The 15,418-nt window shown below is 41.6% G+C and overlaps 1 protein-coding gene across 1 annotated transcript; it reads left to right on the top strand.

Annotated features, from left to right (window-relative positions):
* Positions 1-7,388: 7,388 nt before the first annotated feature.
* On the top strand, positions 7,389-13,434 carry LOC308219124 (stromelysin-1-like; the record flags this gene model as incomplete). Its single annotated transcript, XM_080613691.1, has 10 exons — positions 7,389-7,493; positions 7,642-7,886; positions 8,365-8,513; positions 8,607-8,738; positions 9,325-9,486; positions 9,997-10,216; positions 11,366-11,499; positions 12,041-12,200; positions 13,030-13,133; positions 13,334-13,434. 10 exons carry the CDS (start codon positions 7,389-7,391, stop codon positions 13,432-13,434), a joined length of 1,512 nt encoding a protein of 503 aa, XP_080469817.1.
* Positions 13,435-15,418: the final 1,984 nt, after the last annotated feature.

Raw genomic sequence — 15,418 nt, forward strand, 5'->3', positions numbered from 1 at the left:
TAATACTGATTAAACTGTATCTGATTACTATTTTTAATGTATGCATCTATTTGCTAAATAGCATAGATAAAGAAGCTCTATTATTAGTTAAATTCTCATGTTAACAAACTGCGAAAGAGAAGCAGATGGCTTCAGAGTCAAATACAATATGAGAATATTTATTTAGAGTTTAATTACAGGTGTATCAATTAATGCCTATAGGAAAAGATAGTTGGCATATATGGGGCTGAGATGCTATTACTAAGAGACAGGTAAGGCTAACCAAAATTTCCCATGGAAAATAAAAAAATCCCTAGTTATCTCTGTAAGAAAGAGAAATACAAATTTTGACCTGTGGACAGTAGATAGATTAGTGCCTGGGAGGGAGATCATGATGTGCCATAACTGTGTGTGTGCTGATGCTGTGGGGTTTGGAATTCAGCAGAGTTATGTGATTTAGTTTTCAACTTGTCTTTGAAAGGCATTGCGTAAGCATCCTTTAGGTTGTCCTACATAGCTACTGACAGAATACACAGTGCACTGGATGAAGTGTCTTCCACAACAAGAACTTCGGGTATGATCTGGAGATTATAATGGTTTTATGATGGGGTGTTTACAGAAAGGAGAAAAGAGATACATTGGCAAGATTTATGTGTTCTGTAAATCCATAATCTAAGGAAAAATCAGTCATTACGAATTACACAGCAGCCTATTACTTCGTTTCACAAACTTGATGACAACCCACAGCACTTCCTTCTGTTCACATTCACCTGAACTACTCCACATACCTCTGGGAACAGTTTTCTATATCCTCAGCATGTGAAGCATTATTCTAAGGGATTTTGAGAGAAAAGACTGTGATCAAGTCTTACAAAACTACAGTGAAGCAACATCCTGGTAGGCTTGTCCTGTGCTTTTTTAATTAGCTGGAGGGCACTGGATAATCATTTCCAACCAAGCCATGTGAATTCAATTCCTTGAGAATATTGTGAGCATGAAAAATTAATTTAACATCTGCGACCTAATCTCTGTCCTTGCTCATGACTGCACATTTAAGCTTGGCTCCTGTGCTATCCTCAGCAGTGCCAGCTGAAGAAATGGCTGCTCACCAGTCCTTACCTCTGCTCTACAGCAGAGCTCATGCCTCCTGGATATGTTTCCCTCAAGTCATAGAATCATAGAACAGTCAGGGTTGGAAAGGACCTTAAGATCATTAAGTTCCAATCCCCCCTGCCATGGGCGGGGACGCCTCACACTAAACCATGTCACAGATCACTTGAATTTGATTAAAAAATTAGATTTACGAAGGTTTAATAGTTCAACTTATTTTGGGTGGGGTAACGTGAATTCATTTGAATACCTCAGGTATATGTTCTGAGAGGACCGTAACCTCTGTGTAGGCAGCTAGTGGTGAGCTGGAGGAAGCCTCTGCCAGAATGTGACATATTAATAATGTCTTTTCATCTCTTTGCTTTTGTCCTGAGTCTGTATTCTTGATCATGTGTTTCTCTGTTAACTACAAGAATCATATGCTCAAGGCAATTTTTATATAAATTAAATAGAGTATGAATTTAATATTTGCAATATTCCAGAAAATGGCAAATCTCTTCCAAATACTCAGTCCAAAGCATTGCAATCAAATTTATATGTTAATATATAACATGCTAACAATATGGTTTATGGAAATAGCTAAGTTGTTAAGAGACAGGTTGACAACGTGCACATGGGACAGAATTCTCTATAGGCATGCTTTCTGTCCTACAAAACCGAGAAACTACAGCAAATCTTCTTGAAGCTAAATGATCATAGCCTTAACTACCAACCCAAAGATCTGGAAGCTTGTTGATACCCTTTATAACAGAGTAAGAATTCTGTGGGTTCAGGTTCCTGACCACTAAAATTGGTGTATGGGAAGAGAGAGAGGCAACATTTTACTGACCATTCCCCTTCACAAGTAAAGGTGGGATCATGCCCACATTTCAGTTTCTTCAGTGGTTTGGTGTGATGGGACAGTGACATAGTCTCAATCTACTAGAGACCAGGATGGGAAAGAGGAAACATTGAATTAATTGCGTCTCACAACCACAGTGCTTCCTGCCTCACCATTGCTCAGGGCCATGTCTAAATTCAGAGTATGGCCCTGATAAATGATGACCACTGATGAAATAAGCAGACATCTGTAGGGTGCCAAAATTTCAAAATTTGGTATTCCGGTTTAATTCCTGCAAATCTCAGAATTCTTGGGCACTGGATTCTGGCTTGTCTCTTGTTCGCTGACAGATGTTATAACACCAATGGACTGCAATTGCTTTGTGACCATGCCTACGTGAGAAGCTACTAAATTAGATAATGCTGAAAGGAAATGACATGCAGCTTAGGAAACTTGTTTATACACTAAATACAAGTGCAGAAGTGATTTCATCTTTGTTACTGTTGATAATACTCAAGAGGAAGATACAGACATCAAAAAAAATCTGAATTTCTGTTGAATTAAAAACAGCCATTAGGCTATCTCTACACGCCATCTCTCAGTTTCAATGGAACCTGGACAAAATGCTCAAATGAAGTAGAAAAATTACTACCATAATTATTAGCAGCAGCTCTGTCTTATAAAACTAGAACAAAGAGATCCCACTGATGAAGAAAAGAATATGGAGATACAGGCAAAATTGTGGAATCCAAGTCAGTCCTTATTTCAGGCTCAGTTTCAATGCTCTCAAAATACTGTTTTGCAGAGATAGATTGAAAGTGTTTCATTTTCAGTAAATATCTGGTTTACCTGAGTTTTTTAATAGCAGAGCTTTTTCATTTTTCAAATGTGGCAAATTTTCTGCTTCCTCACCTCCCCCAGCCATGACTTTGCTATTATCTAGCTGATAGCTAGCAGACTGGCCCATGTAATGATGTAGAGGGCTTGTGTCTTTTCCTGTTCTGTTATTGTTCCTCAGGTCCCAAAACCTGCTTGTATAACTTTATATTCCAATCCCATTCACATGGAAAAATCCAGCAGCTTCTTCCATGTCTGGATATTTTAAACCACAACAGTCCAAGAGCTTCATACTCCATCCTGCTTCTTTGGCACACGCAGGACAGAGAAGGAGAGTTTAGAAACAGAATGAGGGAAGAGAAGGTGGGAAAGAAAGCATCCACAGATCCTTCTATAAATTTAGAAGGTGAAATCATAGTGTGTGTATGTTTATTTAGTTGAGGCTTCCTTTGACTTCATTTGCAATTGTTTATGCAGTTAATGACAATTGTTTAGATGACTATGCTAAGTATCCTTCCACTACTTCTTTCCATAAGTAAAAACTGCCAAACAGAACAAACAGAACTGGCATGATATTTCTGGTTGGAATTTCAACCATATAAAAATAAGAAATGGCAAAATTCCCAGGTAGGATTTTGACAAATCTGCTAAAAAGCCTGGCATCTATGCTAGACTCCACAGGATAATACGAATTACACAGTCAGAGGACAAACAGTTCTGTGGTAAAATATTAGCCTGGATGTTGGCAGGCTTTCAGTAGAATGCTCTGTTTTACTGCAGGGGTCTTCCTGGGAAAGCACCCACTCTTGTCCCTGACTGAGGTGATTAAGGCACTTACCAGTGATATGGGATATATGAGTCTGAGTGCTGATGAGCTGAGGGAAGAAATGAGCAGTATTCCTGAATCCATTCTAGCTGCTTTGCTGATGTATAAGATGGCAAGAGTCATGGCTGCAGTCTGTGCAGTGTCCAACCCAGCTGGAGGGCAACAGTGACCTCAGGGCACAGAGTGGAGCAGTGTCCTAGGGCAGATGGGAAGCTTATCATCTCATCGGGGTTACCTCAGCATGAAACAGGCAGCCTTGTCAAAAATTAGGTGTCTCTGGGCACCCTTGAATCAGAACTCACAGACCAGTAGACCTACAGATAAGACAAAAGTGCCATGTGATGTCATCTCTTCAGATCAGCTCACCCCATTTAAATCAGAGCTGTGCTTTTGCCAATAAATCTTCAAGGTGTTCACTGACAAGATGATTTTCAAGCATTTCAAGCCTTCTGAAAAAAGCAACAACACAGTTTGTTTGCATCTTATAGAATCATAGAATCATAGAATAGTTAGGGTTGGAAAGGACCTTAAGATCATCTAGTTCCAACCCCCCTGCCTTGGGCAAGGACACCTCACACTAAACCATGCCACCCAAGGCCTCATCCAACCTGGCCTTGAACACCGCCAAGGATGGAGAATTCACAACCTCCCTGGGCAACCCATTCCAGTGCCTCACCACCCTCACAGTAAAGAATTTCTTCCTCATATCCAATCTAAACTTCCCCTGTTTAAGTTTAAACCCATTACCCTTTGTCCTATCACTACAGTCCCTGATGAATAGTCCATCCCCAGCATCCTTGCAGGCCCTTTTCAGATACTGGAAGGCTGCTATGAGGTCTCCACGCAGCCTTCTCTTCTCCAGGCTGAACAGCCCCAACTTCCTCAGCCTCTCTTCATACAGGATGTGCTCCACTCCCCTGATCATCCTCGTGGCCCTCCTCTGGACTTGTTCCAACAGTTCCATGTCCTTTTTATGTTGAGGACACCAGAACTGCACACAATACTGCAAGTGAGGTCTCACGAGAGCAGAGTAGAGGGGCAGGATCACCTCCTTCGACCTGCTGGTCACGCTCCTCTTGATGCACCCCAGGACACAGTTGGCTTTCTGGGCTGCGAGCGCACACTGAAGCCGGCTCATGTTCATTTTCTCATCGACCAACACCCCCAAGTCCTTCTCTGCAGGGCTGCTCTGAATCTCTTCTCTGCCCAACCTGTAGCTGTGCCTGGGATTGCTCCGACCCAGGTGTAGAACCTTGCACTTGGCTTGGTTAAACTTCATAAGGTTGGCATCAGCCCACCTCACAAGCGTGTCGAGGTCCCTCTGGATGGCATCCCTTCCCTCCAGCGTATCAACTGAACCACACAGCTTGGTGTCATCAGCAAACTTGCTGAGGGTGCACTCAATCCCACTGTCCATGTCACCGACAAAGATGTTGAACAAGACCGGTCCCAACACCAGTCCCTGAGGGACACCACTCATTACCGGTCTCCAGCTGGACATTGAGCCATTGACCACAACTCTTTGCGTGCGGCCATCCAGCCAGTTCTAAACCCAGGACTCACTACCCATATTAGTTTGAACTCTAAAAGCTGTTAATGTCTTTGGGGTCAGCTCAAGAAGGCAAGTCGTCTCTTAGATCCACATGCAAGGAAAAAGCACATTTGCTCACACATCCCAGAGCACGCAGGCTGCCTCAGCTGTGCATTTTCCCCTCTCGTGCTGCCAAACACATTCAAAGGCAAGACCCAGCTTCCCCTCCCAGCACTCACCAGCCACTCCATAAACATCAGCTCAAGAATAAAGGCAATGGACTCTGGAAAGGGAAGCCAGCAGCTTTGAAGGAGCTGTAACATGCCTATCGTCATCCATGCAGAAGTCAGTGAGAAATAGCTCTGTAAACATTAAGAAGAGCTCGCTAACATGTTTGCCGACTGGTTGTGCTGCATCTCACTGTTCTGACTGCTTTGCCCCAGATCCCCTGGACATGGCAAGCAGGGTGTTTACAAAACATTTAACTGAAAGCAGAGGATAAGTGACGTATGCTAACTGCTGCTGCTAGATGCAGAGATACAAGCAAAGAATTTAAAATGGCCCTGCTTTGTGTCTGAATTTCATTGCAGAAATGCAGACACCATAACACGAATGAAGTTTGGGGTGCTGTTCCATGACCAGCAGAAAGGTTCTAGTGTCCTTCCTGGCTGCCTCCCTGCATCCCCATTCCTATCTGTGATATCCCACCCTCCTTCATACCAGCTCAGGTGCTCTTCTTACTCCTTAAGAAGCCAGTGCAGTTGCTAACCTGTGCAGAAAGCTGACATTGGTGGGGTTTGGGTTATTTTTCTGGGCAATTTCCCTATAGCTTCAGCCCTCTGCACCAGTTCACTGAGGGCACATTTGATATCAGAAGGGCACAGGGAAACAGCAGAGGTGCTGGCCAGTATGGGAAGAGCAGAAGCATACTGTTACAGCAGCAGTGAGCAATTGGCAAAGTCACCGTCATCCTGCTGCAGCCTTAGACATAAACATCTGTGCCACTTAGTGGCACAGGGACCTGGGCTCTGACCTGAGTCAGGCATGCAGTGTAACCCCAATCCAGCTGGGCAGTTCAACTCCAGTTTCCTTTGGAAGGAGGCCATCTGTCTTCCCCAGGCTACCTCACAGAATGCAGAGCTCAGCTGCTGTGGTGCTAGGGTTGTTTTTTTGAAGTTTCCAAAACGTTTGCTCTCACTGGAAAAGTGTTTTTTTCCCCTTCTTTTTCTCATGTTCAAAAAGAAGTAGATTATTTTTAGCTCATATTTCTCCTTTTGAACTTTCATTTGGGACTAGGTCAACACAGGACAATTCTGTTTTGAAAGGTGGATGTCTCAGAAATGACTGGCAAGAAAGAGGCAACTGACTGACAGTGGTTCTGCAATTAAGTGTAATACACCACATTCAGAAAAGGACATAGTAACTGAAAATAGAGCTTTCTGGTAAAGTGAGGAACTTGGAATCTACAGCTCCATATCCACACCATCTTCCATCTGACTCTGGAGACATGTATTAAAAAGTTCTTCTGAAGACCTCCACACCCCTGAGGTGCCTGTAGTTCTCTAGGGCAATTTCTGCCATTTTGTCTTTAACTGTGAAAATTCCCTCGGATGATAAGCTATGCAGACCAGGATATATGATCTGTGGTGCTCTACTGAGACCTTTACATTGTGGTGTGGGGGAACAAGGGGATGCGGCCATAAATATGTGATTACATGGGCAAGGTAGCAGCACAGGTGATGGTTCTGTAGTCATGCTGGGATATCACATTCAAGAAAAGAGGTGAGTTTGTATATCAGCTATATCACTAAAATCATCAGGGACAAGATGGGCTAAAGGAAGAGGTTCATCCCTGTCAGCCTGAGGTCCTCCACTGAGAAAACTGAGGCAATTTCTGGAGGTCTCTTGTCACATGCTATAAAGCATTACACATTATTGTCCCTCACAAAGAGCCAGTTCTCTTTAGCACCTCTGAAAAATGAGGTGATTTTTGACCTAAACTGGTCCAGTTCAGGAATGAAGAAAAAAAAATACTGTCCAATAATATGATTGCGAAATCAGGGGTTTTCAGGCAAGGTAAAGTGTCATGTGTTAACTTGCTTCTAAAACCAAATTTGTTTTCTGGGTTCCTGTGGGAAATCAGAGGATGTTATGAACTGACTCATGCAGTTTTTGGCTTTAGCAAGCGCACAATTGATATAAATAGACAAATACTGGTGAGTCTTGGACAGAAGGCAGAGATTGAGAGGTCTTCTAGCAAGGGCTGATAGGATAAGAAGGCAAAGATGAGGACAAAGATCCTTTCTTTCCTTGGGTTACTATATGTTGCATGTTCTTGTGCTTTCCCAGTGGGTCCAGAAAAGGAAAATGAAGATATGCAGTTTGCTAAGGTAAGGACTACAGGCAGAACTTAAAAAATAATTTATTGTGAAAATGAACACAGCAATGTGTTAATGTTGCAGAATATTTTATTAACAACTCTCTGCATTTGAAAAGAAACATTTATGTTCTTAGCTGTTGCTTTTTCTTCCCCATCAGAAATACCTGGAAAAATTTTATGATTTTAAGGAAGAGAAAAGTTCTCTCTTTAAAGCAAAGGACTTCAATCACATGGCTGACAAAATCCGAGAAATGCAGTCATTCTTTGGGCTAGAGGTGACTGGAGAGCTGAACCATAAGACAGTGGACATCATGAAGCAGCCTAGATGTGGAATACCGGATGTTCGTTCATACAGCACCTTCCCACAGAGCCCTAGGTGGAAGAAAGAAGATGTGACTTATCGGTAACACACATTAAAGCGTGTTTGGCTGTACAGCACTGAAAAGCTTTGTGAACGCTTTCTGCTTTGTGGCAGAAGTGCTGCCAACAGGTTCTTTATTATTTATTCCTGTATTTCTCCATATAAAAGCCCCATTCAGAATGAAATGGCCATGAATGTGAGGACTATTCATATCCTTTGCTTTAGGCTTCCAAACAGTGATGAAAATACCAAAATAGAAGTTTACATTAGTTAGTTAACAGCCTACTAAATAATATACTCAGTGCATAGAAGGGTTATAACTGAGAGCGCATGTTAGTATTTCTGAAAGACATGAAAGAAAACTGAAAACTTCCTCTGTTATGTCAGCAAATAATTGAGAATAAACAATTTGAGACACACAAATGATAATAACCACTGATTAAAATATTTGACCTCGATACATTGTGCCCCAGCCACATGTGATATGGTTGCTTTTAATTCCTTTCTCCTTATTTCACAGGATTTTGAACTACACTCCTGACATGCTACAAGAGGATGTAGAGGAAGCAATTGCAAAAGCCTTCCAGCTCTGGAGCAGTGTGACCCCTTTGAGATTCACCAGGGTCTACAGTGGTCAAGCAGATATAATGATCTCCTTTGCATCTGGATGTAAGGGAACTCTTTTGCCTGTGTATAAGGATTTTTCACTTTTTCTTACACACATGATGAAAAGCATCACCTTTTTCCTCCCCTTATTTTTAGTTCACGGTGACTTCTATTCCTTTGATGGTCCAGGAGGAACTTTGGCTCATGCCTACCCCCCCGGCAGTGGGATAGGAGGAGATGCCCACTTTGATGAAGATGAGAACTGGACCAAATTTACTACCTATAGTGGTAAGTAACCTTAAACATTACATTGTCTGGTTTTTATTATATGGCGTGTCTTGAAGATATTGTAAAGTCACAGAACCCATGGTAGTAGCTCCAGTACTTATGGAGATGTAAAATGTCAGTGCAATTTGTTTCTACCTGGGCTGCAGTAAGGACAGTCCCCTAAAGTTAATGCACAGACTGCAATTACAGCTCCATTGAAGGAAATGAGATTAGCATGAAACTGCTATGTTAAGTAATCATGACATTGTAAGGCAGGAGATTTTCACCCTCAGGTAATGACTTTAAAAGTTGGAATATTGAGATCTCACTTCTTTTTATTCTTATTTAAAGTTATGTAAAACTTTAACTTTTGCAAAGGAAAAAAAATCTTGAGTTGGTAAACACAATTAAATAAAACAGTGAAGTGTTCTGATTTTCAAGCAGTGTCCAGGGATGATGTTACATGCTACTGGTCTTTGTGAATTAGTTACAGATTTTGCTGTTTCATTAAGACTGTGAACAATATATCACACGTGAGAGGATGGCACCTGTATCCCACTATTATGCAGGAGAATTTATTTGTTCTTTGTGCTGGATTTTTTTTTAGGGTACAATTTATTTCTTGTTGCTGCTCATGAGTTGGGTCACTCACTAGGTCTTGGTCATTCCAATGTCTTTGGTGCTTTGATGTATCCTATATATATGGCCAGGGATACAAGGAACTACAGGCTTCCTCAGGATGATATTGATGGCATTCAGGCCCTCTATGGTAAGCAAGATGCATCTCATTTTTTGGTGGATGATGGGTAAATATTTCTAATGAATTTTACTGAACAGCTAAAATGTACTGAACTTTCTACTGCAAGAAGGATACTGAGGTTTAATTTCCTGATTTTTTTGGGCAAATATCTTGATTTCTTCGTGGCTAAGAGTCAAAAGATCCAAGAGCATTTCTGCAGTGATACCACCCTATGTCTGTAGTATTAAACTCATCTTCCACAAAAGGGTGGTCACATGCCTTTTGGAAATGATCTTTGCTCTACCTTAGCTCCTGAGCACATACAGTTTAATAACTTGTCAAGGCAAAACAATGCCAGAGACCATCTTAACAGTCAGCATCATGGATTAAATTGCCCAGGAACTTTTTTTGGCGTTAATTTGCTAGATGAGTTCTAACCTTAATAAACCTATGCATTTGGCTCCATATGGCGCATCCTGAAGCTCTGCAACATGAAACTCTAACTCACCTTACAATTCTACACTTATTTATTTCCCAAAGGACCCCCCAGGGAATCTTCTGCACTTCCAACGAAAGCTTTTCCCCCACAAGAACCAACTGAAATGACACCTGCAGAAGCACCAACTGAAATGTCACCCCGGGAAGAGCCAACAGAAATGACACCCTCCGAACCCCCCACAAGACCAGAGGACTGTGACCCTCATTTGACTTTTGATGCTATCACCACTCTCCGTGGGGAAATACTGTTCTTCAAAGACAGGTAAGTGCTTTCATTTCTAGCAACACATTTTTGTGAGATTCACAAAGGCAAAGCATAATGTTCAGTTCAAGGAATTTATCTTCCTTTGGTAATAAAGGAAGATATTTCTTTCTGAAAGTATTAAGGCGACTTTGCACAATTTTTCTAGCCCAGCCAGGCTAGGTGAGTAATATGGTTCCTGACAGGTGAGTAAAATGTTTTAAGCCATCATACATCATCACCCACATCTGTTAAAATTGTGCAAGTCTGAATAATCCCAGTGTCACTCCTGAGTCTGCAGCTCCTTTGCATGCAGCACTGCCCTTACCACACCATCCTGTGTGAGGGTTGGGGAGCTATGGAACATATCAGACTTTTGGTGGCACTCTGACCTAGGGGTTTGCACTGGACCACTGCTCAGTATTGTCCGAAGGGACCTCCTGCTGCTAGAGGTGTCCATGTTTTGGGCACGCTCCTACACTGAGCACTGTAACAGGTTGCCGGCTGGGCACATCCACCCTGGGGAGAAGGAACAGCATGTCAGGCCAGGACTTCACCCACTTCTTGAGTTGGTAACTGTGTTTTGACTGAACAAACTTCCTTTGATGATGCAGGTCTGATTTCGCTTCTAAAACACATGATGAAGAATTGTACCTTAAAAACGTCATGATTTTCAGGGAAGGGGAGGAAGGAGCAATTCCTCCTTAAAATGGGTTTTAACATGTTTCTTGAGAGTATTTAATGACCATTTGTAGCCAAACTGAAATTAAGAACACAGCTGTGCCTACCTGCATGTGACATGGTGAAGAGAAAGCTGTAATTGTCAACACTACCACAGACAACACATGCTGTCTTGGGCAAGGCATCAGGGTGCCAGCGAAGGGATCTACAGGGCCACTAGCTCTAGGCACCTCTCTGCTCTGGTTGAGCCACAGAGTTGGAACAGATGATCTCCAGAGTTCCCTTCTAACCTCAGCTGTTTTGTGACCCCAGAGCAACCTTCAGTAAGGGTAAATGTCTATGAGAGGGCAAGTCAAAGTAAAGCACTGTATCCCAAAAGGGGTGATATCTCTGCCTTATAGAGAAGACTGGCTCCAGCACTCAGACAGTAGATTTAAAGTCCATTTCTGGGCTAAGACAATGAAACATTGCTATTTTCATTTCTATCAGCTATGTTTGGCGTAAAAGTCCGTATTTCTCAACCATTGAGCACGACACCATCTCCTCATTCTGGCCATCACTGGCAGCTGGCTTTGATGCTGCTTATGAGGTTGACAAGAGGGATCGAGTGATATTTTTTAAAGGTATTTATCTTACATTTCCATCAGTCCTTTTTATGAATGAAGAAGCTTATAGTAGTACAGCTAATGCTATGTAATAATTGTGGCAATAATATTACATTAACGCTAATGCTAATGCTAATACTAATAGAAATTATTCTTAATGTTTGTTTAAATCCATTTACATTTTGAAAATGCTGTTTCTGTCATTAACTAATGCTGCTTCACAACAGCCCTGCAAAATATATCACTCTTTTTGTCAGTGAGAGAGGTCACAGCTGAGACAAAACTGATTGTGTACATTAAGTTACTTTAAAACATTTTTAAAGGTGCCAGACACAGCTAGAAAATATGTTGAGTTCTAACTATTGAGTATATGACTATGAAGAGTGGAAAATCCAACAGCTCTGAAAATTCAAACTTCTGTGTGCTCCAGAGGGTAATGTTCTCAGCTGGATATCTATGCTATTTAGTGGCTTTTACTACACAAAAGCTCCACTGCTTTGATGAAAAGGAGCTCAGTCTTCTCAGGAATCCCTACTAACTTTTTCTGATTTTCCTGCAGATGACCAGTACTGGGCTGTCAGTGGCTACAGCATAGAGCCAGGCTTCCCCAAGTCTATTCAGAACCTGGGCTTCCCCAGCAGCATTGGGAAAATTGATGCAGCTGTTCATGATCAAAATAACAAGAAAACTTATTTCTTTATAAGCAACAAGTACTGGAGGTAAGGCTCATTCCTCTATTGTACAGCAGATTATCAACATAGGTTTTTAAAATGTCAAGTTGTATTAGTATTTGTACTTAATTTCATGGCCTTTTGTTGTCAGCCTTCTCATCCAGTATAAAGCTGAAATTCATGGCTTTTCATGCAACAGTCTGTAACACCTGAGATGATAAAAACATCCATTTGCTCTTACCAGTCTGTGATTAACAAACAAATGAGCTTTGTTTACTCATCAGGAAACAGTACTACATGAACTTAGTTTAAAAGATAATGTAAGTAGACTTTGTCATCATGTCATGTATTCATTCAGTGCTTTTTAAGGGGGCAGAAGTGCTCTCTAAAATTTATGAATGGCAAGTCTACCAAGAAAGTTATAGAAGGAGATTAAAACCTTTACTTTTTAATAAACAGTTCAAATAAGCAGATGTGCTAGTTACATTAATCTGCAGTATTATCTTGAAAGAGTATTATTACACCAGAAGTTTACATTCCTCTCATGGGGTCACCTCATAGATAGAATGTTGCAAAATTAAAATACTCTGAATAGTTATTTAAATTTATTGCTCAGTATAAGCCCTGTCAAGCCTTATTATCAGTCTCAAGGAATGGAAGTAAACTGTTTACTCTGATGTTATGAAAACAGCCTTGCATAGGCCACTAAAGATACAAATATTCACACAGCCAGGATTTATACAGTTCTATGAGATCACAGAGGCTTGCGGTTATGGATTTTCTGCCGAGAGTCTCCTTATTTAGTAAAAAATCCACCTGGTTTCAACATTGAACATCACACGCTTGTTTCTTTTTTTCATGCAATTTTTTAATTTAGCTTCAATGAAAATACCCAATCAATGGAAAGGGGATATCCAAGAAAAATAGCAGCTGACTTCCAAGGAATTGGCCACAGAGTTGATGCTGCCCTGCAGAAAAATGGTAAATAAATTAAAATGTAATTCAAAATAAAAGACCACCAACCAAAGCAATAAAAATGTATACGTTTCAAATACATAGATATATATGAAATGTTTGTTCTGATATTTTTTTTTAATTGCTCAAGAAAATATCAAACGTATATCAAAGGGTACACAAAAGGGAAATATTACTTTGTCAATATTTTATCCTTCCCATTCTAGGACATTTCTACTTTTTCTACGGATCAAACCAGTATGAGGTTGACATCAAGAACAAGAAACTCATCCGTAAAATGAAAAGTAACAGCTGGTTTAATTGCTAGAAATGCCAAGTGATGATGCAGGGCTGTATTTGTACCAGAAAAGGTTTTCCATGTTCCTTGGTTGTAAACAGTATCATTCAGCTGTTACTGTGCATTTGAGTCTGAAATGATGGCCTTTGATAATTCTAATTTAAAAACCTTAAAAACTTAAAACTTAATGTACAGTTTTAATTTATTTTGCTTTCCAACTATTTATTAATCAAGTTGTTTTTGAGTAATAAAGTATTTTGCTTGAGTATAGCAGTGTTTTTGTGTCTGGTTCAGCCTGCTGGAGACAAGGTATCTGATATAAGCACACACAAGCCTGAACAGTGCCAGGATCGCACCATCATTTTTAGCAGGGCTTGTTGTCTGTAGAGGGAAAGTCAGAGAAAAGCAGAAACAGGTGAGCAGTTTCTACAGGCAATAAGAAATGCCCTGAGGGACAGAGGAGGAAAACAAAGACACTCAGAAGCAATGCAGGAGAGGTAGGAGGAGATACTATGCAACAGTGTGGGAAGGGCTGCGGAGAGACTGGTGGCTATGGCCTCACCTTCCATGACACCAGAGCACAGGGACAGAGGGGTCAGGGCAGGGATGGGGCTGGGTGCCTGCTTGTAGATGGGCAACATGGCAGTGGGCTGAGAGGATCTGTGCTCCAGAGCCACTGTGGGCGTTGGTGGTGGGCAGAGTCAGTGCAGCAGGACACGAACAATCAGAGAGAGGAGTAGGTGGCCAGTTTGAGGGTGGAGGCAGCATTCAAGCAGAGTGGGAAGTGACTGAAATATAGTCATGGGCTCCCAGGGGGTTAGATTACCCGTGCTGAGCTGTGACCATATGCCTTGGGAACGGAGTGAGGGCTGACAGTCCAGCTCACAATGCTGGACAAAAAATGCTGACAAGAACCACTTCCCAGAGCAAACAAACCAAAGTGATATGAAAAATAACCCAAGATTTTAATGTGATTGCACAAGTAATTACTACAAATGCTCCAGAGGAAATTTGGTGAGACAGACAAAAGCACATGCCCTTCCTCTGTCCACCTTGTTTGGGTGTCCCTCCTAAGGCAATAGCTCAATGACTTAACCACTTGGGCTGTAAGAAACTTTGGCTGAAGTCCATCCTCTCTTTGAAAGGATTTAATCCCATCTCTCACAACACTGCTGTGACACTGTGATTTACAAGGAAGTCAGCTCCTCACTATTCCTCTTTATGTAGAAGAATTGGCAAAGGCAGCAAGATAGGATAGGAATGGCTGGTGAAGATAGTTTTCCAGTTGCGACATCTCAAACCCTGTTAGGCAGAGGTGAGATTCACTCCTGGTCTTCACAGGGCAGATCCCTCAGACATCTGATCAAAACACCTGCTAATATCAGTTGCACATTCCATCAGGGCCAGAGGAAGCCATATGTGTACCCACAAACCACTGTACCACTGTAGTAGATGAGACCAAGGACAGGCTGCTGAGATGCTGCCATGTCTGATTTTGGAAAACCTTTTCTCTGCCATATTCTGCTCCTCATGTATGCTTTATACCATGCTAGATATGCACTAGCACTAAGCACTGTTAAAGCAAGGGCTAAAACCAACGTAAGTGAGAAATGAAGCCATGAATCTCAGCAGGGCTTAACAGTCAAGTAAGGACTTAACAGCTCAGCATTGCCACAGGGGCAGTGGTACACCATAATGAAGTCATGGACTGACAAGTTGGTGAGCTCACCTGGCGGCAGTCCAGGCAGGGCAGAGACACAGGAAAACTGGTGCTGCCCCAACATCTTCCAGTATGTTTCTCAATACTTGTGCTGTTACACAGCATGTCCAGAAGAAACTTCCGTCCAAGGACTTTAGATGCCCCCAGGGTTAGGCAGGGTGCTTGTGAGTACTGCTTGTATATAAATAATGTAGTTAATCCCCTTTGATTTTGAAAGTGCCTACGCACTAACATCCTAACTAAATACTTTCTTGTACATGAAGCTTGCCTTCAGAAATCAAGCCTTTAGGCTCT

This window comes from Psittacula echo, assembly GCF_963264785.1.
Source record: "Psittacula echo genome assembly, chromosome: 3".
Taxonomy (NCBI): domain Eukaryota; kingdom Metazoa; phylum Chordata; class Aves; order Psittaciformes; family Psittacidae; genus Psittacula; species Psittacula echo.